General features: G+C 42.9%; 1 protein-coding gene across 1 annotated transcript; it reads right to left on the reverse strand.

Annotated features, from left to right (window-relative positions):
• Positions 1-5,554: 5,554 nt before the first annotated feature.
• Positions 5,555-24,953, reverse strand: LOC147030555 (ATP synthase subunit C lysine N-methyltransferase-like). Its single transcript, XM_085874733.1, has 4 exons — positions 24,590-24,953; positions 19,534-19,671; positions 17,261-17,311; positions 5,555-7,988 (listed from the first exon to the last, which is right to left on the reverse strand). Exons 1-4 carry the CDS (start codon positions 24,851-24,853, stop codon positions 7,797-7,799), a joined length of 645 nt encoding a protein of 214 aa, XP_085730859.1. The 5' UTR covers positions 24,854-24,953; the 3' UTR covers positions 5,555-7,796.
• Positions 24,954-25,594: the final 641 nt, after the last annotated feature.

The following is a 25,594-nucleotide window of genomic DNA, read 5'->3' on the forward strand; positions in this document are numbered from 1 at the left end:
GCACGCCAACCAAGCCACATTCTCCCATATATTTACTGAAGTGGAAAACGAGTAGACAAGGACCAAAAACATTTCACTTGTTGAACTGAGTTCCTGCTGACATATCACAACTCTACCTTTATTACTATCGCCAGAGGAGATCGAGGGTATTGCAATTGTGTCCGTTTGTTTGTTGGGTGGTCGCTAGACTACCGTTATTCTCAGGTTTTCCGTCTGTCTGTATGTATGTAATGGACAGCTCTGGAGGCCAGAGGAATCAACCGATTTTGATGAAACTTGACTGGTAGGTTCATACCAGGATCAAGTTCTATGCTTTTGAGCAACGTTGCTATGGTCGCCACCGTTGACTAGCAACGGGACTTTGAAATTTTTGAAAAATCCTCAAAAAACCAAAACATTTCAAAAATCAAAAATCGGCTTCCGCGCTTTTATGCGCACTATAATCAACCTCTTTGTCAAAAAATTTCAGCCCGATCCGTCAAAAACTGCATGACTAGTATGCAATTATATAGCGACCACCCATGTCGCCTACCGGTTTGTCTGTTTGTTTGTTTGTCTGTCCACACATAATGTAAGCCACAAATGCCACCTGGTGGTAGCCAGCTGTACTACACATCTTTTTTTTTTCAACTGAGTTCCTCTCTGGTCTGTGCAATTCGAATGTCAGTACGTCTGTAAAGTACATACTATTAGAATATGAGTATGTCGAAAAATATGTAGTACTATTAAGAATGCGAGTGTCTAAAAAGAGATCCACGGCAGTAAATACGTGTTTTCACAAAATCGATACGTAGTCGATAAAAGACGTACGATTGGAAAGTGAATCTCTCCAATAAAACCAAAAAGGTCTGTTTGTCCACTGTTTGAACATAAACTTATCTCGTCAATGCATCGTCGACATACCACACGGACACAAACACACCAGCACACAAACACCACATAAAACAAGTCTTGGCGAGGGTTTGCTCACACTCGTTTTGTATTGTTATACCTGTAACTATACCCTGATGGAAGTCGTTGCCACCGTCAAATGGCTGTCCATGACTGAGTGAAACTAACCTCAACAGTACAACAACCTTTGCGTTAGTAATGTTCAAAATCCATAAAATCAAGAGGAGCTTGAAAATTGTGAGATGTCCGACTCTGAACAAAGAGTTGTGGAGAAGACTAATCTGATCGAGATCTAAAACTGACTGCCAACTTTGCTCATTGTATACTAGACAGTTTTTGATTAGGCAAATGTATCATAAACCTGGCAAGACGATGCTTGGACAAAAGATCCTCCAACTTGTGCACTGGAGTATTGGACAACTGCCAGCAAAGGACATATCTAAATAATTTGATGCTGACGTAACACAGCTGCAGGAAAGCATAACAGCTGCTGTTCAGTGTAATGTGTACACTACTATATTGAAGTCTGAGCCTGACTGGAGAGGAGATTAACTGGGGTCGTGCAACCCATGGTGGAATAAAAGGTAGATGAATCAAGCGACAGAACTACTGGGAGCAACCCAACTGGGACTGAACATGTCAACTGAGCAACCCGACTGAGCACCCTCTGAGTCAACAGAGGCCCATGCAAGTCGGGTTGTGAAAAAACGATGGGCTGGGAAGCTTCACCAAGACTACAACTGCTGTGAGCAGAAGGGCAATCATCGTTGGTGGTTGTATGGGTGTTAGCATCAGTTCTCAAAGGCGTGCAGTGCTGCTGCTGATGCAGTGTCCCTTGTAGGTGAGAGCTGGAATTTGTTTCAGAGTGCTGGCGATAGTTCATCTACTTTTCATGAAGGACACCGTGAGATTTCTCACATCAACCAAGTTTAACATATATCTGAGGGACGATACACATATACATATTGATGCCTCGCCCTGCATGATGAAACACCAGGAGGGCAGTGTATAGCTGGATCGAGATTCCAATTCAGGCAAGACAACTCAGAGGCATGTGTGCATACTTCTAAGTTATCCTGCCAACCACGACAACAACATGCTGTATCGTATTTCATTAAGTGACTGCCACAATTGTGAATTTAACACGACCATTTATTGAGTGTATGACCTCAATTGCAAAGAGTCAGGAAATTATTGTTGTTAACAGAGGATTCTATGATTGCAAATACCTCAAAGCTATGAATTCAGAACTTGTCAATGCTGTTATGGTGACTCTCAATGCCCGGCGACTCTCCGGATTGGAGGGCTGAGGCCTTTGTTTTGGAGGTGATGTTTGTGTCGGACTTTATGTCCATTGGAGATCGGGCAAGTGCTCAACACACTCGACATATTATAATTTACCCACCAATCGCCCCACATGCCTTCTGGTTGAATGGTTTGTATTAGTGGGAACAATCGTCTGGGTGGTAGATGGACGGTTGTTCTTTGCGGATTATGCAGTTTTACTGTGTGAGACACAATCCGTAGTGATGCTCACCATAACAGCCAGGAGGCACAATTGATGTTTAAACGACGAATGTGATCTTTATTGGTGTGCTGTCCTGATGAGGGCAAATAAGCCTGAAATCCAGATTGGCATCTGTATTTGATGTTTAACTGATGTTGACCATGTCATCTGTTTGATTGAGTTTCTGGGCTGAGGCCTCCAGATTGCAGGTGATGCTTTGGTGTTGGACTTTATGCTCATTGGAGATTGAGGGCGTGCTCATCACACTCCACATATTTCGAGATATATATATATATATATACACACATGTATATATCAAAGCTATGAGCACAGAGCTCAGCAATGTTAGGTGCCTTGAAGTTTGATTAAGGGGCTCCTCCATGTTAAAAGTCAGGCCTGGCCAACTGGTTTGTGAAAGATCTGGGCAAAAGGCTTTCCCAAGGTGACCCCATAAGAAGGTGAGAATACTTTTTGTCATGAAAGTAGGTAGTAGTGTCGTCGTGGGCTGGAAGGTATGGCCGAGAGGTACACACACTTGCCTCTAAAGCTGTCGAGTCTGGGTTTAAATCTCGGCTCAGCTATAAACTGTCATCCCAGTGTTTCACAGGCAGGGTGATTCATCAATGCGTGCTGTCCCTTGTTTGGATGATAAACTGGGCATCGCATCTGCCAGCATTTGTTGGTGGACGTCAAGTATCTCATGTTATCTTTCAAGAAGAGTAGGCGAGCCATCACCGGCACCATGAACAAATTCCAAATTCCTGCCATGACAACTGGGGGAAGGTAAAGTCAAACTACTACTACTACTACTACTACTACTACTGTATCTACATGCCCAACTAAGGAGTGTAGCGACTCCCTTGGGGGATTGATTCTTTTTTACTTCGTTCCCTTGGGAAAAGGGAAACATGAGGTTGGGGTGGGAATTTGGAATTCTGGCCATGATGCCAGCGATAGCTCGCGTACTCTTCGCACGGGATCTGTAACGTCGGCTGACTGATGTCGGCAGAATTGACACCTGCTTAACGTCCATCCGAGAGATGGCACACACATTAATGAATCACCCTGACAATGGCGAACCACCCAGTATATAACCCTTGTGGCTAAGCTGCTTCAACAGAACCGACACTCTGTAAAGAGTATGGTATATCAGAATAGGAGTAGTAGTAATACATCTTCATTTTGTTAAACAAGCTGGTGACTATTCACTAGTAATTTATATAATTCTTGCACGATCTTTAAAAGTGGAAATATTTTACTGAGAGACATGTTTGCTGAATGAGAGTGGTGGGAATGAAGTAAGACACTCAGTTATATCGAGTACAAATAGCTTCTGAAAATAGACTACTGGGAAACTGGAGAGGCTTTTACTACTGCTGCTGCAAAAGTGAGAATTATGGGCAATAATATTATTCATTTCTGTACGAGCTGTATCCTGCTGGAACAGCCATTGAGGCTGAGTTATGAGCTGTGAATTCTTTGTGAACTCAGTTTGCATTGACCTACTGCTCCTTTAACTTGTCTGAAATAACGTCCTTTTTCATCAACTCTGAGAGAAACTTCCAGAATGTTTAACAGCAGTTTTAAGAAAGCTGGATATTTAACCGGAGTGACAGTAGCTGAAGACAGAAAACTCAGATGTCATTAACAGCAGAAAAAGCAGCTGAAGGGACAGCTGAGTAGATCGTATACATTTGTCAAAGGTGGAGATGGTCATGGGTGAGCAGGTCAGTTTCATCACTCGCACAAATCCGTTTGAGTTGTCCTTCATACCTGAAGGCCGATCACATGTAAGCTGCGAATGACTGGGTAAATATACTTATAATGCAGATGCTGTCCAGACAGTAATCACACTCGAAGATTGCAAGCAGTGTAACCCTGGTGTCAAGGAACCTCCAAAAAAAAAAAAAGACAAGACCACTTGCTACCTGCAGTTCAGACATTAATCTGCATTTTAGCCAGGGTGCCTGAAATAAGTTACCGACTCTTCGTAAAGGACACCGTCCGAGGGAAAACGCACTTTGTGATGCAACGCCCGGCCCCGTGAACAGCCACTCCGACAGTTACAGTCGGGTCAGGAATCAAACCCAGACTACACAGCTCAAAGGTAAATGCATTACCTCTGCACCATTCTGTCAGACTATTCTTGGTATTTATATACTATACATTTCACTATGTTGCATTGCACAACGACTCACAATCCTTTTGTTTTGAGACCATTTTAGTGAACAGTTCGGAACTGCGCACGTGTGACGCGGTGCTAAAAGCAGAAGCAAGTTCGGTTCGTGTAAATACGGGACTTGGGCATGGAAAAGGCTGAAAAAAAAACAAAAAAACTTTAAATTAAAAAAATAAAAACTACACAAAACAAACTTTTTATTGAGCCATCATATGTTTTTCATGGATTCATGTACAATGTCATATATCAGCACAGTTTTGCATTCAATGTACACAATTTTCTTAGAGGATGGCAGATCTAGGACAACATTGTCAAGATTCCAACGTTAGAAGAAAACGTCACTCCTTTTCACAAATAGAAGAGAAATTAAAAATAGGGCAGGAAAGCAAAGTAATACAATCTTCAAAGATAATGCCAGCTGTCCTTTTTGACTCGAGTACACTTTGAATGTGTTGGAAGCTCATCGAGCAAAACCTTTTCTGCAGGTGGCACTCACGGTGGTGCGTGTAAAGAAAGTGGATAAAACAAATATTCCCAAATGAGGGAAAACATTGAGAAACTAATCGCGGCCGCACGCGCCCACCGGACGGGCAATCCAGTCGTAGCTTTCCGGATCAACGCCGAAAACCAGCTACAGGTGTGTTTTTAAAGCACACCACAACCTTGTCAATACTCTACCCACGTAGAGTATTGACAATACTCTATTCAAATATCCATACACCCTAACTACAGGGTCCGATCGCCGAATGGTCGATTTACCTAATTATGCGCGTGGGCAGACTACCGAGAGATTGTACCTCAACGGGACCTGCTTGGAAACGAGCCGCTTAAGCAGCTCGCTCCGTTTGTGATTTGCCGAGCTGGTGTATTATCGCGAGGCCCTGTTGGACCCGATTATCTTATCGGTATTAAAAACCAGCTATTATTCCGAACGCAAATATGGCAGTTCAATGGAGGAAGAGGACGCAACAAACAGGTGAACATTCAAACAATGACATTTATTTGTCACGTATGCAGTTAATGAAGCAATGCAGATATACAAGCACGTATGCAATGCAGTGAATGCAACGAATGGGGATAGGGACAAAACACGAGCAAACAAAAGACCTGCAGCCGTATCTATTTATTATGTACACAATCACTTAACCACAATTCTACTTAGCGGACACGGCGCCACAACTTTCATACAAAGAAAACCCCAGGAAAGGAAAGGGTAAGAACAGGGCCCATAGGCCTTTAATGTTCGTGGAGCTGTGGAGACCGAAGGAGCTCGGTGAGACCGTGCTGGTTACCTGCCACCCTCATGGTGACAAGCTGGGCGACCCTTGATGTTCCGTCAATACGGTAGTTGGTGCAATGGCGATTCGGTTGGTCCGGGCCTTGCCGTGCGGCCTGGTCGATCGGGCCCATCCGAGACGCCTCAAAGGAACGAACGGGCCTTTGCTCTTTCAAGAGTTGACGCTCTTTTACGAGCCCGCCCGTTCCTCAGCATTTGCTCCGTCGTCCGCATTTCACTGGCTGGCGACTTCTCTCCGGCCGTCACCACCAACACACAGATCGGCACGGTACTGCAGGCTTGGCTGCGCTCCAGGCTTCGCTGTGCTCCGACGACCCCGACTGCCCTCCACTGGACTCAAACCTTGGCGCTCTCCACCCCGACTCCAGACAGACTGTTCGCTTGGCGTTCCAGCGCGCCTTTTTATAGGGTCCGGGGGGTGAGTTTGATCTTCCACTCTCAACCTTTCACCCCCCGCTGGCTCCGCCCCTTTTGGCATTTTGATCCGATTTCGTCGCCAAACCCGGAGAGAGTGGATGTGGTAGAGATCATATTTACCACGCGGACGTTGTGGAAATCATCGGCTCTCGCCCCAACGAGGGAGTCCCCGCGCCTGTCGGCGGAGATGCCGTTCGTTGGGATTCACCGTGGCTGGCGAAAAGTTGGCGGCGCAATGGAAATGAAGGTGAGGCGATGTTGTTCATTTGTGGAGATGTTGTTGAGGAGATGTCGTGGTTGGCGCTGTGGTGGGGATGGCGTGGTTGTTGAGATGCGGTTGTTCCAAAATAAAGATAGCAAAAGAATAATACTACCTCAAAGATCACAGCCCGGTTACACGAATAAAGCCCTTCAGACATCGGTGGGGAAATCTAATCTGAACACACACTTATCGACATAACTGATCTCTGGGAAACCTGAATGGTGTTCTGTGAATTTCCACAACCGTAACAATATAAACTAGAACGGCACTCGGTAGAGTGCATACCTCCGCCAGGCTGAACAGTTTATGTGTTGTATCCCACTGACAAGTCGGATTTGGACCTTCACCAAAATCAAATCAATTTGCCCTTGTTGCATACCCAACCTGCTCAGCAAGTTTTGTCCGAATTCGTCCATAACGCTTCGAGATATCCTGCTCACAGACAGACAGACAGGGGTGAAAGCATATCCTACAATCCACCTTTGGTGGTGGAGGTAATTACTTCATTCAATCTTCAATCACCTTCTTTTGCATCATTATACCAGCCTAATTGGTTTAGTCCTTTGTGAAATTCTCAAACATGTGAAACTGACACCAACAAAGGATCGATCTTGTCATGCTTTTGGGCTAATAGATGAGGAAAGCCAAAGGTACAAATGTGGCCAATAACATACAATCCTCCAAAAGGCGAATATTGTTGGTTTTGCATACCCAGTGGCACCTACATCCACTGCACACGTTCCATGGCACAAAGAACAACTCGCAAGAAAATAAGGCGACTCAACTACCCTTTCATAAAATGGCAAGCTCCACAATGCAGCACCCTGTTATACATCACCAATGTGACAGTTCATAGTCGAAAGTGATTTCCTAGAAAACAATAAATCCAGGCGAGAAAACGCATTGGCAAGCACTCTGCCAATAATCTATTCTACTGGCACGTTCTTGAAGGAATAACGTTTGCCAGGAAGGTCAAACAGTCATCTGCAGTCACAACTCTAGTACTGTGGTTGAGGGCAAAGAAAGCATAGGGCATAATAATCGTAATAATTAAAAAATAAAATAAAGACAGCATCACCAAGAGAACTTTAAAGAGTCAAAATTCAATAAGATTACCCTGCTCGAGCAATATACGGCCATATTAGGGTGTGACACGTTAATCTTGAGCTGCATCTGCACACAAACTGAAATCTTTAACCAGACACTGCTTTTTCGCAACATAAAAAAAAAAAAAATGAGTGCCTCAGGAATCAGATGGTTGTTGGTGAATTTTAGAACTACCACTGCAAGCATCAGCAAGGTCATAGGCCCAAGCAGCATCACCACTCTCTCCCACTGTCCACTTCGCTGTCCAAGTAGGGAAAGGGAAGCGGCAAGCAACAACACGCGTGTCTGATTTCAGCTCTCCTTCAAGTTTCCTGGCCAAGTCCTTCATCTGCCCAACGAGGTTAAAACAAACAATTTGTACATTAAATGGATGGTGACCACATTTTTATGCAATACACATTTCATTGAGTCATCAAAGGTTCATTTACACCTCATACCCAAAGACTGGCAGCACAGCCTCGAGGTATGTGCACTCGCCATTGAGCTGTCTAGTCTGGGTAAGAATCTCTACCCAGCTATAAACTGACACACTGGTGCTTTGCATGCAGGGTCCGTCAGAATGACGTTAATCTGGAAAACCCCTTTACCAGTACTGGTCATTGGAGGACGTTAACGATCCCGTGGTGTCTCTCACCTGCATCCAGAAAATATTACAAATTCTGACCTAAGCTGCGGGTAAGCAAGCTTTGACAGGAATTTGTAATCTGTTCAGGATGACGAGGCACCGTGGGATCTTTAACGTCCACCGATGACAAGTACTGCTCGATGGGTCTGGTCTTCTCGGATATCTATTCATATCAGGATATCTGTGGCTACAAAAAGCAGCCACGATAACTCATACCCACAAGCAAGTTCAAAACTCTGAAGAACTTGGCCGAGACAATTACTCAGGATCTACAAAAACTGCCTCAAAATTAACAGATATCTTTCATCGGTGTAAACAGTCAGTAGTGATTAATATATTGATGTAATTGCAAATTCCTTGCGCACAAATTGAAACAGAATGTGCATCCACGCTGTCCTTAGATAAAGGGTTTTGCAGCTTGTTGAACAATTGGTGGTCGAGGTGCTCAATTTCATGGGGTGTTACCGTTGGTTTCCTTTGATTGTGATGACCAATTTTGGTAGAAACAATTTTGCTCCATTGCACCATATATCATGTGATTATGCAGTTGAAAAAGGGTTTATTACCTTCGGCACAAAAGATGGATGGAGGTTGTGTTTCACCCCTGTTTGTCCTGTCTGTGAGCAGGATATATCAAAAAATTATGGACGTATTCGGACAAACTTAGTGGACAGGTTGGGTGTGTGACAATGACGAATCAATTTGATTTTGGTGAAGACCTGGATACAAAAATTTTGGAAGAGTTATGACAAAACTTGGTGGATGAGTTGTAAAAACTCAGCTTGGCGGAGGTATGCATACCACTTGGTAGAGCGCATACCTCTGCCAGGCTGAACAGTTTACGTTTTGGATCCCACTGATAGGCCAGAACTGGATCGAGACCTGAACCAAAATCGAATTGGCTTGTTCTTGTCACCTAACCAACTCATCCACCTAGTTTTGTCATAACTCTTCCACAATTTTGAGATATCATGCAATATATCGTTTTTGGCCCCCATCTCCGAATGGTGAAGAATCACTAGTTTTTATTTTTTAAAATCTCATATCCATGTTGGGATCTTCACCAAAATCTAATGTTTTTTTTGATCCGGCACACACCCAATCTGTCCATCAAGTTTCTTCGACGAGAGAAAGTTTTGAGATTTCTTACTCGGAAACAGGCATTTTTGAAAACAACTTGTCAAATAGGCTATTCTGAAGGATTAGAATGTGCTGAATCCATTTCTGGAAAATGACAAGCTGACTTTGGCCTTCAATTCCCATGACAACCAGAAAACAAACACGGCCACCATGAAGATGGAAAGAAATCAAGGGTTCTTCATGAATCGCTCGTATTTTAAGAAAAGTCTAACTGGGAAGAACTCAAGTAAACAAACTTTTTGATTAATAAAAATTTATAAAACACATCAAAGCAACATAAGAGTTAATATTTAGTCATTGTAGGTAGATATAATGCAAAAATTTGATCTGAAGAGCACCTCAATGTGACACTAGTGAAAACACTACAAACACCCCTTTTCGTGTGTGATTTCTGTTGCACATTGCTGAAGCCTCAGACATCGATATGACCTCATAATGGAAGCTGTATGTAGCCTTAAAAGGGATAGGCCAGTGACCTTGGAACTGTGTGTTCTTTGTCTGTCAATAAAACGCAAAAGATAAACTGGTCAAATGTACTAAAAAGGGTAAATCCGTGTTGTAAGCAGCAGCACGTGCGAGAACTACACTCAGAGATACAGAGAACAGAAGTGCAATCGAAAGGCTCAATGCCACTTTTGCTTCAAAACCAGATCATGAAATCCTCAACCATAGATCTTGTTATGCAACGTTTACAAGCAAAGTCCACATGTCAAGGCTTGAGAAGTCACACGAGAGTTCAAGTGACCAGGCTGCAGGTCCAAGCAGACCCTCCACACTGTTTCGAAGTAATGTACACGCTGTCAACTGGGAAACATGTACGTTTTACCATGGCACAAATGCAAAAGAAAAACTTAAATCTGTCACAACATTCAATATGAGCAACGCTATTTTGGAGGCTTCCAAGTATGGTCCAGTTGGTGTAAACAATCTCATTGCGGCTGAGGGCGAATATCATAACTCATGTTACCACAAGTTTCGGAGGAAGGCATCAAAAACAGAAAAGTTTGCTGAGGAAACTGGTGTCACCATGATGTGGTTTGCTGATGAGCTGAAAGAAACTGCAAAGAAAGCACAAGTACTTGAACTTCCAGAGGTGTGGAAACGATATTGTGACTTGGCAAAAATTGCAGAAGTTGAAATACCCCAATATTTCATCAGCAAGAGCAGTACATTCAAAATCAAACTTAAGTCATGAATCGGTGACATCTACGACTGCATCATTCTCCCCGGAAGAAAAACATTGCTTGTTCCAGCTGAGTTTGGAAATGTACAGTTTTCAACAGTACTGCATGAAGAGCAAGAACTCTTGCCGATGATAACGTATCAACCCATGGATGGCTTTCTTGAAATGGTACACTTGGCTTTGAAACTCAGATATGACATCCTTGCACATCCTATCTGCAACGGTTTTGTTGTCAATGAGGACAAAATGATATCTTGCATTCCTGGTAGCCTATTCATGTTCCTCCGATTGATGTTTGGTGGTCAGAGTCTTTTGGAAGCTGACCCAGAGCCAGAGGAAACAGATGCAACAGAATCTGAGGATGCCAGCCAGAACAAAGCAAAAATACAGACTAGGATTCTGATTATTGCCCAGGATAAATGTCATGCAATTTATCATTGGTGGCAAACACTGGACGCCGAAGCAACTTGGTGTCGCAAGTACCTTGCACCAGGCAACAAGATCAAAATAACTTGTTGAATTCTTTCCCAAAACCGGACACTGGCTTGGGATCCGAGGGTCCTGAGTTCAAATCCCACTCAGCTGTGAATTAATACCAGTAGGGGTTGACTTGGCCTGTCATCCTTCTGAGGTTGGCAAAATGAGTGCCAGCATGCTGGTATACTGTGTCCGAGTGGCGACCCGTCCAGGATTGTACCCAATAGCCAAGGAGACTGCTTCGGCAGCACCAACGCTCTGCACAGAGTATGGTCCCAATGGATGGATGGAACATTGATATCAATGACTCGATCCTTGATTGGGGAAAAAACCCAGCTTCCATGCCACTCAGGTGGCTCGCTGGCAAAAGGTCCAGAAGGTGACGAGGAGATGGAGACCTCAGCATCTTCAAAGAACACTAGTCTTGAGGCTCCTTGTGTTATGAAGCAGCTCTTTCCGACTGAAGTAATAGCAGGAAAAGCACAGTCCACACTCTGACAAGACACACTCAGAAAGACTGATATGGCAAGTCAGCAAAATACACTGAGGCAGCTGTACATGCCATTACACAAGACATGGCACTTCTTGTCAAGTAACATGGAACAAAGGAAAGTTGAACTTGCTTCAACTGGAAACACAGTAAAGCGACACCAGAAAAGACAAGCATTTGGTTGCATGCCCATTATACAGGCACCAAGCCATGAAATGGACACTCTGAACACAGTAGTACAGCGACGCAGACATGTGGCAAGACAACTTGGGCAATGGCATGTAGTGCTGACTGTCGATGAGGCCCTGTTCTGCAAGCTGATGGCATTCAAATGGGCAAAGGAAGAGTACCAGGAATTTCTTATTGTCAGACTCGGTGGTCTACATACAGCCTGAACTTCATGAAAGTTATCGGGAAGCACGTACAATGTTCTGGACTGTTGGAGTTGTGGGTCGAAAGCAACATTTTTTGGATCCAACACAGCTGACCAGGTCTTGGCAGGAAAGTCCTGTGCTTGAGGAATGAGAGCACACAAACTGGCTCTACAAGCAATGTGGAGGATTCCTCTGCCTCAGCTGTTCAAGTACATTGCCAACAAGAAGCCCGACCTCAAGGAAGAGCTGAAGGAGAGATCACGCAACAGTACAACAGAAGATCTCATTTCCCTGCTTGCTACAACAGGGTTCAGAGTTTATCGATGTCATGGAATCCTATCTTGCAGAACATGACAATCCAAATTTCAAATTCTGGTTGGGCAACACGGAAATGATTCAGATTATTCTCTTGTTCACTCATGCTCAAAAGGATGGACTTTGGGAGTTGCATCTCTCTGCCTTCCAATCAATGCTACCGTTCTCCCATAGGAACAACCACAGAAACTACGCCTGCTGGGGAACAGTGTACCTCAGTGAGATGCATCAACTTCCTGATGAAGTGAAGATGGAGTTTTAGAGAGGAGACTTTGTGGTGAAGCGTTCAAACCAGAAGTTCAATCATGTGGACCTAGATCAGAGTCAGGAGTGGCTGAATGGCACTGGGAAGAAGGGAGGTCGCATCATCGGCATCACCAAAACCACATCAGCCTTGAGCAGGTGGGCCCTCTCTTATAACCTCCGATTTCACCTTGCCAGTGAAACAAAGAGGGTATACGGAATGGGGTCAGACGATACCTTCACACATGAATGCAACAAAGCCAGACAGAGACATGACGCCCAAGATTAAGCCAACGTGCTGAACACCTTACAGACGACCTTCAAGCTGTTCTCTAGCAATGCATCTCAAGACTTGTAAAACATTGCAACAAAGGATATTGTCACCAAGAGCATCGATTAAGACCTCTCGAGGGCTCGTCAGAACGGGCAAGAACAGCTGATCGCATTTGTGGAACAAAGGCTTTTGCCTTGTGATGACAGACAAGTGAAGTTCAGAGATACCTTGCTCAGGAACAAATCTCACATTTTCTTCTCTGTACGAAGTTGAATAAAAGAAGACACAGACGAGTACACATAAATTAATCAAAGCAGACAGGAAACTACTAAAGCGGCTGATTATTGCTTTCGAGGCAGGGAGAGATGTCAACCTTCCAAGCATCATGAAGCACGAGTTCATACCCTTAGCCATTGTAGAGATGAACGGCGACCTTCGATCGGGCTCCAAGGCGCTTTTGTCTGACGCACTGATTGCTGGAACACCCTGTCCCCCAAACCTACAGGCCAGAGACCTCAACAAAGAGGCATCCCTCATCATTGATGGTCAAGCTCATGTGATATCCATAGGCAAACTCCAGAAGGCCAGTAAATTTCACGATCTTTCTGATGCATTCGTCACATCCGTTCTTCAATGTGGAGCTTCTTTCAGCTGCATTGACATCATATTTGACAGGTATTACAAGACGTCAATCAAGAGCAGTACCAGGAAAAGACGAGGGAAGGGAGCAGTGCCTGAGAGAAGAGTGATAGAGAACAGGGATGTTCCCTGCCATAAAAATGGGAGAACTTCTTCGCTCTATCGGAAAACAAAATTCTTGTCTCGACAGCTGATCCTCCAAGCACCAGGAAACAAGACCATTGTAGCTTCTGTTTGATTCAGCAATCAAGAGTAGGTAGAATCTTTCAGTCCTGACCTTGACACAGAGAACTTTGAAGCCCGTCACGAGGAGGCTGACATGCTTAATCCAGCACTGTGTGAAGAGCCAGGCATCCAGTATTGTGGTTGCTGTGAGGGATACTGATGTCTTGGTGCTTCTTCTGGCTCATTTCAGCAAGATATCATGTCTCAAGGTTTGGATGAAAGCTGGGACAGTGAAGAACAGAAAATGCATCTCTATCCACGCCAGTGCAACCCAAATTTATGACAATGTGCTGAACAGCCTGCTTGCATTTCACTCCCTGACAGGCAGTGACACGACATATTTTTTGGCTGGCCACAGCAAGAAGACCTGCTGGAAAGTCTTCAATGGCAATCGCAACTTGCTGAAAAATCTGGTGATGGGGAACTCAGTGACCAAACAGCCAATGATGCAGAAGTTTTCATCTGCAAAGTCTACAATGTTCAAATTCAACTTCTGTGGATAATGCTCGATCGGTCCTGTTTGGTCAAGCTCGTGTTCCAGAAAGCCTTCCCTCCAACAAGTGACGCTCTGTCATTCCACATAAAATGAGTCTGGCAGAAAGCTCATGTACAGCTCCCCTTGCTGCCCACTCCTGAGACCATGGGATAGAGATTGGATGGCAGGGCACTTGTCCCTATCCTCGTGTCCCTGCCCCCAGTACCACAGTCCTGCATGGAACTCATCAGCTGCAGCTGCATCAAACAGCGCACAAGTGCCCACTGCAAATGCAATAAATCAAGACTGCTTTGTACTGCGGCATGCAGACATTACGCAGCTGATGAGATCTGCAGAAACATTTGAAGGAGAGTGACTGAGTGACATTGTGAGACATCATGAGAGTGACATCGTCATATTTGTTTTCTTAGGCCTTAGTTATTTTATAACTTGGTTTACACAGTTCTTCAGCGAAAATGTAGGGTCGGTAGGTCGAAATATAAATATAAATATAATTTCCATTTTTAGAATTCATATATTATATATTTATGATTTTTTTTCGGATGTTCCATGGAAAAGACAAGGGCAGGTGGGGCGGGGGGGGGGAGTAAATATAAATCCCGGACCAGGAGGATCTAAGAAAACATTGAAGATGGAAGACCATTCAAATGCAGGATGCCCATGTTCACTGTATCATCTGATGTGAAAAACAATAAGGAAGGATTAAAACTTGTTTTTACAATATAGTCTGACATATTTTTCTTATAAAAACCTGTTGGATCATCAAACAAATGCAAACGATGCTGAGAAAATTACTGTCCAAGTCATAGATGTGTGCGTGCACACCAGTGCATAGTGCTGGATATAATTTAAAAAAAGGTATCTACTAGGAGTCAACACGCTCAAAACGGTCAATCAGAGCCATAACCAGCTCTTACTTTTCAGCGGGCATCTGATCGTACCGTCTCCCCATCCCCATGAGCACATCAAAGGCTGATTTCTGGTCCGTTGAAGACTGAATACCAGCATCTCGTAGGGAAACTTTGACGTACTTGGCACCAAAATCTTTCAATACGAACAGCGGTGTACAACTTTCGACAGAAACAAAATCGGCACGATCGAGAGGAGCCTGCGAATCATCCCTGCTGCTGCACTGAATTGATGCAATCGTTCGGCCAGAATATTCGTCGTCAAGATGTTGCGTGATTAAATCACCAATAGTCACTCAAATTTATACCGCTGACATACTTCTTAACGATCACTTTCGCCCCAGAAACCACAGTCAATCTGAACCACGCTCGCCACTGCTCAGACGCCATGACTGAAGACTACTTCGAAGACTACTACTACGAAGACAGTTTGGTTAAAGGGTCTCGGCATTTTGGTGCACGCGCGCGAAATTATATTTTGAAAATAAGTGCCGACGTTTACATTTCGGGTTTTGAAACTTTTTCACCTTCGGCGGAAAATTTATAAATATAAAAGGCTAAAAATGTGTTTTATATTTATATTTCATTTTCGGCAAATATACCATCGGCGGATCTGTAAACCAAGTTATAAAATAACTAAGGCCTTATTTGGCTTGTTTGTTCACTTACCTGCATAATTCCTGTGTTTATTTGTTTAACTCACTTCAATTCCTGGCAAGATGGATTAAAAAAAAAAGTTAAATTGACTCTACATAGTGTCATTCATATATGTATGTTACTTTGCCATTTTTATTTCTTTTGTAACATTTTTGATAATTTTGGGTTGTAAGACACCCCAAATTTGTACTTTACATACAATGCAGATTGCGGTTAGTATCACAAATGATAGCATTGACTGAAAATGCCAAATCAAAAGCATTATTTCATCAGAACTACATAATATAAGGGTTAACAGCTTTACGCTGCAGTCATTTTGAATATTTAATTTTAATTCAATAACAACAAAAGAAATGCTCGTCATGTTGCGGAAGTGAATTGAGCATTTCTAAATCCTTTAGAAAAACTTATTTGACAACTTGTTCTCAACTTTGCCGACCTCTTCAGAACAAGTCAAAAATCTCCATATTTTCTCTTGTCTATTCATCCGAATCTGTCCACAACTTTTTGAGATATCCTGCTCACAGACAGACAGAGGTGAAACTATGACCTCACCCTCCTTCGGTGGCGGAGGTAACAATCCCAATTACACATGATCATATTAACTAATCAACTCACTTTTGTGCCAAAATCTTCAAGCAGATGGTGTACCACCTTATAGTCATCCCCCATCCCAAGCCACAATCTTTTCCACCCCATTAACCCTCTGAATGGAAGGTTCCTGTGTTTCATTGCTTTCTTTCTTATCCTGTTCAATCAGTCCCTTGCGAGTTGAATCCAACAACTGTGGTCCCTCTATCACCTCGCTCTTCCCTGAATCGGGATCTTGTATATTGAAAAAAAAAAATAGGCGCAATACCCTTGGGCGCTCACCTGGAAAAATAATGATACTGAAGAGGAAGTCAAAGTGGGACGGAATCAGCAAAATGTGCTAATGAGCCAATGTTAAAGCAAATACCTATTTTGGGGGGCAACCCCGACCAACTCCCCCGTAAACTGCCTTCGACCCCGATTTTTTAAATAGCATGAACAAACTTTGGTACATCACGGGTGATGAAGGTTGTGGTCATGTTTTATCGGAATTGCATGTGTAGTTTCTGAGAAGAAAGCAAATACCTCTTTTGGGGGGAACCCCCCCCCCGTAAACTCGCTCTGTAGAGCACCTTCAGACCCCGATCCTTTAATGCCGTGAACAAAGTTTGGTACATACTGAGTGATGAAGGTTGTGGTCAGGTTTCATCAAAATTGTGTGTGTAGTTACAGAGAAGAAGTTGCAAGTGTTTGTGGATGGGACGGATGGACAGACGACATACCATCCCATAAGCTCCCCGGAACTATGTTACAGGTGAGCTAAAAAAAAAAATACATATATATATATATATATATATATATATATATTAGCAATTAAAAGATCACTGTAAAAATTAAAATCTCGATTAACTGGCATTTTCCTAGTACGTAGTAAGACTGCATAATGTACAAACTTTGAAACAATACAATTCGTACAATGACTTGCTCAAGATAATGTCCTTTTAAATGGAAGTTAATACTTACCATTTGGGGAACTCCAAAGATTATGATGTTGTCATATTCAGCAAAGTTTACCTGGAAGAAAACACATTAAACTTTCAGTGCAAATAGGCAACTCACGATACTGTGAAAATGAGATCAGACAGATTATGAAAATGTCTATCATTTAAACAATTTTTAACAAAATATTTTCACAAAAAATAAATAAATAAATAAAAACATACCAATTATCTGCATTACAAATGACTAAACATACATGTCTGTCAAAATATCTTCGGCCTTAGAGGCCCAAGCATACCAAAATAGCTCGCTCAAATGGATGTTTTAAGCCAGAGGACATGTCTGTCAGCACTGGTCGAGTGGTCGTTGGCAAACATTAAAGATTCCACGGTGCACATCAGAGGACCACGAGAAAAGGTTGTCTCATAAATTTCTATGCCTCATCATCAGGCGTGACCTTTCATGGCCCAACCACATAACAAAGTTGGCCTACAAAGCCAGCAGCAGACTGGACATCCTTCGTCGATCCAAGTCTTTCCTTGGAAAATTAGAGCTATTCAATCTCCAAGGCCTTTGTCTTTAGCTCAATGTAGTACATCCTGATCTCCCCAATGGGCTGGTGCTACAGAATCACATCTGTCTCTCCTGGAGTCCGTGGAATCTAAAGCTCTCAAAGTTATTGGAATCTCCTGTGATGAGAAAAATCACAAGGTCTGTTGCTCTCAAATTGCAGGCAGTTCAGTTGTCCGTTTCGACCGTTTATTCTCCAAAATTGCTCCATATGCTCTCTCAATCCTTCTTCGACCAACCTCAGGATGCAAGTGCTCTTCCAGTAACTCCCTCCTGGTTAAACTCCCAAAATCCATGTTGACTGCACACCTCAACTCTTTTATTCCTTGCTTCTCTAGTCTATTCAACCATCTTCCAGATGATGTTCTGTCTCACTGTTTCCTCCATGGCTTCAAGTAAGCAGTGCACGGCCATCTCATTTTCCCTAATTCTGACGCATTAATTATCTTTATTACCCTCATCAACCTTTCTTAACCCAACCTTTGGTGGCTTGCAAGCCTGCTACCCTTTTTCATTTAGCTTCTCCATGAGCTTCGACCATGGTATAAAAAGTGACAACCATGTTGCACTGGCTCTTTGTTAGGATCAACTGGTACTGTAAATGCATTTGGAAATAATGAGGCACAATTGGCAATCTTGAACAGATTTGTTCAAGTGCATCCGAAGAATGAAACGAGAGTAAATGCAGCACTAATCACATCTTTAATGGTGATATGATGAGATATCCCTCCAGTCATCATATCCTTGGATTTTGAAGGACGTGTGAAACTTCCCAAATCCAGAATCACTGCTCACCTCCACTCATTCGTTCTTCCTGTGAAACCGCCTTCCACATTCTCTTCGATCTCACTCTTCCAGACAGCTGTTCACCACCATTTTAGATCATACCCCATCCAAAAACACAATCTCTTCGATACCCATCAACCCTCTGTTGGCTTAATGGTGAGGGTGGTGGGCTTGGGATCCTAAGATCCTGAGTTCAAATCCCACTTGGCTGTTGAATTAATACCAGGTGGGGTTGACTCCACCTGTCATCCTTCCGAGGTCGGCAAAATGAGTGGCAGCTTGCTGGTATACTGTGTCGGAGTGGCGACCCGTCCACGATTGTGTCCAATAGCCAAGGAGACTGCTGCGACAGCACCAACAGTGCACAGAGTGTGATTCCAATGGATGGATGGATGGATGGAACCCTCCCCTCCCTCACCACCCCCTTCCCCCCAAGCCCACCTCTTTCCAAATTTGCAGTTTTTCCTTCCTTATCCATTTTGTCCACACCGTATGCCCTCCCTTATACCTCATTCTTACTCACATACCTTATTTGTCTAATTCGTTATTTTATCCTTCAACCTTGCTGATGATCTGTTCCTCCCTCTCTTTCAACTATTCCTTTTGTTTTGTTGTGTCCTGATCCATTCTGTCTTCTTGCTCTTTCATGAGCCTTGACTTTGTATCAAAAAAGAAAAAGAAAAACTCTCTCCTGAAATATATATTTTTTTAAATCAGTCATTCAGTGTTGTCGTCTTAGGCAGTTTGATGAGGCAAAATCCTTTTCTCGTCTCATCCACCTGCCTCTCTCACACAGTCACAGGTTATCCAAGCTGTTTGCTTGGACAAGTGAAATATCAAAACATTGCACAAAGATTTGGCTCAAAATTAATTGCAAGCAATTAAGACCTTAATATTCAATGTATCCAAGAAATTAGTTGCAGCACACTATCATACCTTACCTTCCAGAGGTCCACTTTGTGGAAACGTGCACACGACTGAACTCCTTGGTGGTACGCACGGAATCTTGAGTACCATACCAGCCATGGATTCAGCTCAAAGCCTGTGGCGTGGAAACCATGCTTTGCAGCTGCTATGACCTGGAGTTACATACTACAGTCAACAAAGAACACCTCTTCAGTCCCGTTCCTCTCTAAAACCAAGACAAGTAAATGTTTTCTTATTTAAAAACAAACATCAAACACCCCCCCCCCCACCACGCCACCACCACCACCACCCCCTCCCTTTCCTGCCTCCAAAAAAGGCCAATTGCCCAATAATACTTTAATTCCATAATTCCATCCGTACTCTCCATCACCATGCTTTTCAGGTGATGGACAGTGCTATAAATGTTACATAGTGTGATAAATCAAAGAAGAAAAAAATATATTGCATTCAGTCAGTAAGGAATCAGCAATATATATATATATATATATATATATATATATATATATATATATATATATATATATGTATATATATATATATATATATATATATAATTTTCAAAAGACCAAAATAAAAAAGTTAAAAGAGAATAGACACTGAGGATAAAATTCCTCCACACCATTATAATCAGAAAAAGAATAGAAAGAGGCCCCTGGGGGAATGTCAAAATAAAAAGAACATAACCCCCAAGGACCAGTTAAGGGCACCAGGCCATAAAATCGCTTATATAGGGGGTTGTGTTCAACCCCCTGTATATATATATATATATATATATATATATATATATATATATATATATATATATATATATATATATATATATATATATATATATATAAATATATAAATATATATATATATATATATATATATATATATATATATATATATATATATATATATATATATATATATATATATATATATATATATATATATATATATATATATATATATATATATATATATATATATATATATATATATATATTAGACCAATGCCATCTGTCTGTCGCATCATCTGTCGTCGCACTCTAAAACACAGAAACACTTCTTGGAAAGAAAAAAAAAATATTCAGAAAAAGTTGCTTCAAATTAATCCTTTTTCAGTCGGACCAAAAATTGAACCTGGGTGATGCACAAGGCAACAGAACGCTGCTTTTATTGCTCCCAAATTTTTTGCACACCACTCCTTCCCAATTCCATATCCAGGTGATTCATGACGTCATTGCTGGGCACTGAAGGAAGGGAGTCCTCAGGTTTACTCCGTTTGTTTGTTTGTTTGTCCAGGTGATATCTCAGCCATCCTTTGAGCTAGGAAGCTGAAATTTGGGGACAAAAGTGAAGATGTGCTTTGGCAAAAATACTAAATTTTTTGGATTAATCAAATAATTGATTAATTCCTTAATTATTATCGATTTATTAATTACTTATTTATTTTGTTTCTCATCTGGGCAACTATCTCAGGCACCTTTTCAGCGAGGAAGCTGATATTTGGACACGACAGTGAACAAGTGATTTGGCTTTGAAAGGGTATCTTGATTTATTGATTAATCAATTTGTCCAATAAATTATTCATTTTTCAATTAATTACTTAATTTTAAAGAAGTTATAGATTTGGATGAAACACTGGTGGTTTTGGTATGCCATTAGTCAATTCATCAAGAAATTAATTATTTTACAATTATTATTTATTTTAATTATGCAATCAATAAATTATTGTACACCGCTCCCTCCCAATTCCGTCTCCATGTGCTGCATGGCAGCATCGCCGAACGCCGAAGGCGCCACAGCAATATCGCATGCTGAAGGATTTGATATTTGTTTATTTGGCATGGGGGCAGTGGACTTTGAATATACCGCAACTTGTAACCCCCCCTCCCCCCGAAACACGGAAATGCTCCTCAGAGGCAATAAATTACGTATATACATACATTAGGAGCATGCCTTTTCACAGAGCATCACTGCATCCACTTTCTGCCGGTACTCAAGGAGCCTCCGTCTGACCATCCCCCAGGCAGATGTATGTCCCATCCCCATCTCTTCGGGACAGGACATTGCAGGCACCCACCCGAAAGGTTCGCCTCTGGTTAACCAAAGGAGACCGCCGTATGGTGGACGACACCTCAGCACCACACTGACACACACTGCAGTGTGTTTTGCGGAGTGAAGTGTTTTGTGGTGGCCGAAGTGCAAATCCTGCCACCAGCCTCCTAGAGAAGGTAACCAACTGCAGGCAGACATCCGCAGATGCAGTTGGCACCAGATATGGATGGCCATTGGCTCACAAGGAGCTCATCGACCATTTGGCAGGTTTTGTATTTAATCCAAATGGGTGTCCATGTCCATACACCCTCGACACCAGGAGGACCTGGTGGGGAGAGCTGGTTTAGTCGCCAATGCTCGACCATTAACAGGTTAGTACAGGTTTTACATGATACCTGTGGCAAGTCATAGATCTGATCTGGCCTGACCTGACCTGACAATCAGGGTTGAGTGCCATCGTATCATAACAAATTATGTAGTTGCTTCCAATTAATTCAAACTTCAAATTAATCTTCAATTTAGCTCTTTTAACCAGCGCAAAAATAAAAGGCTTCCTTTTTTTTTTTAGTTCACCTGGAATGTAGTTCTGGAGAACTTATGGTATGGCGCATTGTCCGTCCGTCCGTTAGTCCATCCGTTCACAAACATTTGCAACTTCTTCTCTGAAACTACACACACAATTTCGATAAAACTTCAGCACAACTTTCATCACCCGGTATGTACCAACATTTGTTCATGGCATTTAAAAATAAATAAAAATCGGGCACGAATGGGGGTCGACAGGGGGTTGCCCCCCAAAATAGGTATTTGCTTTCTTCTTAGAAACTACACACACAATTCTGATGAAACTTCAGCACAACCTTCAATCACCCATGATGTACTAAAGTTTGTTGATGACATTAAAATAAATAAATAAATAAAATAAAAATTTGGGGTCCAGGGAGATATACCAAAGTCTACGGGGGAATTGCCCCCCCAAAATATGTATTTGCTTTCTTCTCTGAAACCACACACACAATTTCGATGAAACGTGACCACAACCTTTATCATCACCCTTGATGTACCAAAGTTTGTTACACACCAATAAAATAAATAAATAGATAAAAAATAAACATTGGAGCAATACCCCCTGGGTGATCATCTGGTAGCAGCTGGATAAGATAACCAGGGAGCCACTGGTAGGCATGGATGACCCACAGAATATGGAACGGAGAACAAAGTAAATACCGATGGATTTTTAGCTTGCCAGTTCGAAGAACAGAGAGCTATAGCGATACCCCAGCATGAGCGTCAGCATGAAAATGTTAAAGTTTTTGGTGCAAGTTATTTCCTTTCTAATGTTTTTATCTACCACACTATTTTTTTACTGATTACAATATACAAATACATATATATAAATAATAATAATGACCGTTTTTACAGCCATTTTTCCCTGCTGTGCAGGGGTTGGGCTTTTTCTTGAAGTAATGTTTTATGGCCGGATGCCCTTCCTGACGCCAACCCTGGTCGCCTCTTACGACACACAGGGATATGGTACGCCTATTCTAACCGGGACATACACCGGGACCAGTACACTGGTACTCACTTCGCCAACCTCGGAAGGATGACAGGCTGAGTCAACCCCCTGGTGTTAATTCAGCAGCCAACGGGGCTTGAACTCAGGACCCTGGGATCCCAAGCCACCATCATAACCACTAAGCCAACACCAGGCTAATATACAAATACATATATTGCTTTAAAATTATTTGGATCAGACTTCACTGCAATGCTTTATTAAAAATATTATGAGACAAGTCTTTTAAAAACGATAAATGTATAAACAGGTGAGGATTGGGTGGCTTTGACACCAACTCTGGTGTTTTTAATGCCATGAACAACCTTTGGTCAGTCACGGTGATGAACGATGTGGTCACGTTTCATCGAAATGGTATGTGTCGTTTCAGAGAAGAAGTTGAAAGTATTTGTGGCCGGACGGACGACGCACCATCCCATGAGCTACTGAGAAGTATGTTCCAGGAAAGCTAAAAATTGGGGTGTAAGGGGTCAACGGGGGAGTCGCCCCCCAAACCAATAAGAATAAACAAATGCTTCAACTTTCTATTTTGCGGTGTCGATACCAGCATACTCTGCAACAAGCTTGAACAACTTGTAACACACAGAAACCTCAAACGTCGCCGAGCTGACAGGATGGTCGACGCCGGACGGACGCACACCCGCCTCTGAGTTGTATAACCTGGGTTTGAATCCTGACCCAGCTACAAACTGTCATCGCGGTGTTTCACAGGCAGTCATTCATCAATGTGTGTGCCGTCCCTCGGACGGACGTTTAACGGGTGTCCTATCTGTCGGCATTCATTGGTGGACGTTAAGGACCCCACGGTGTTCTTCGTGGAGTTGCTGTCCCTGGCACCACGAACAAATTACAAATTCCTTCCCTAACCACAAGAGGGCGTCGCAGCAGCAGAGAAGCCACACACCCTCAGCCAATGGTGGTCGTATGGCAGCTTAGCTGCCGGGGTTGCTATCATTTCTTGAAGTGCGACTGCGTTGCTGATGCAGTGCCCCTCTACCAGTACACACACTGGAACTGGTACTCATTTCACCGACTTCAGAAGGATGACAGGCTGAGTCAACCCCCTGGTATTAATTCAGCGGCCGACGGGGCTTGAACTCAGGACCCTAGGATCCCAAGCCGCCACCCGAACCACTGAGCCAACACCAGGCTTCCCTCAGCCAATGATGCTACCCCACAACTTTGTGCTGCAGACGAATGAAGAAGATTTTCGCCGCCAGAGGAGAGTCCATTAATTTGTGTGTCTGTCCACCCATAATGTGCCAACGTACAACATTGTTGTTAAACCTGAGGGAGGGGGGGTGGTGGACCCCCCCCCTGTTGCACTTTCACCCTGACTGCCTCTGCCTGTCTTGTGCACTATGCCAAAGCGTTACATGTCACTACCCTCAGGTTGACAAGGTAACCCCAATACACAGGTATTGCGTCCGAAAACCACAAAATGGACTCACGATGCGTCCATCACCGCTTCCGATGTCTGCGAGGCGTCCACGGCGACCCCGCAACAGGGAAAACACGTTGGCGAGTTGCTTCTCTGTGGCAGGCACGAAGGGCAAGCACGCAGCACGGAAAGCCGGCAGCACGAACGGCACAGCCACGGCGTAAAGTGCGAAAACCGCTCCGCCCGCCACTCCAGCCAGCACCAAGCCCCAGCGCCGTTGCCGTGGGTTACCGAGCTCAGCACCCGCAACCCGTCCGATCGCGTCATCACACATGCTTATCGAGGCCGTTTCACGGCCGTGACGTCACACGGCACCGCGAATGGAGCATTGCTATCGACATCGGCGTGACAACCATGTCCAGTAAAATGCGGAAATCGACAAAATAAATAAATAAATAAATAAATAAATAAATAAATAAATAAATAAATAAATAAATAAATAAATCCCTTTTGTATTTATGTCTCAGAGAAAATTAAATTAAATAATCTTTAAATAGTAACGTGAACTTTTCGAAACTTTAAAACAAATGTCCGAATATATTTAAAAGTTCATGATAAACGCTCTCAAAAGGCACCGTCTATGTGAGGATGTGTGGAGGTGCTCAGTATTTAAGGAGATCCCGATCTTGTATGTAAAAGAGCAGAGTCCTCGAGATTAAGGTTTTGTCGGAAGAAGAAGAAGAAGAAGAAGAAGAAGAAGAAGAAGAAGAAGAAGAAGAAGAAGAAGAAGAAGAAGAAGAAGAAGAAGACCAAGACCAAGACCAAGACCAAGACCGAACTCTCGATGAGCAGCGCTCGCTTCGCGAGACGCGGCGAAACCACAAATTGTTTTTTCTCGCTGCAGTTTTATTACATTTGACGGTCGTGAGAAAATGCGTCGGTTTATTTCAAAAAAAAAATAATAATAAGGCAACTATGTGGCCAATATGGAGTCCCAGTATACTAATACAGGGACTCTCGGGAAAGCTGCGTCATAAAATGTGACAATATATCAAAACAAATCGAACAACATTGA

This window comes from Eptatretus burgeri, chromosome 3 (assembly GCF_056783735.1).
Source record: "Eptatretus burgeri isolate ZD-2024b chromosome 3, Ebu_testis_v1, whole genome shotgun sequence".
Taxonomy (NCBI): Eukaryota; Metazoa; Chordata; class Myxini; order Myxiniformes; family Myxinidae; genus Eptatretus; species Eptatretus burgeri.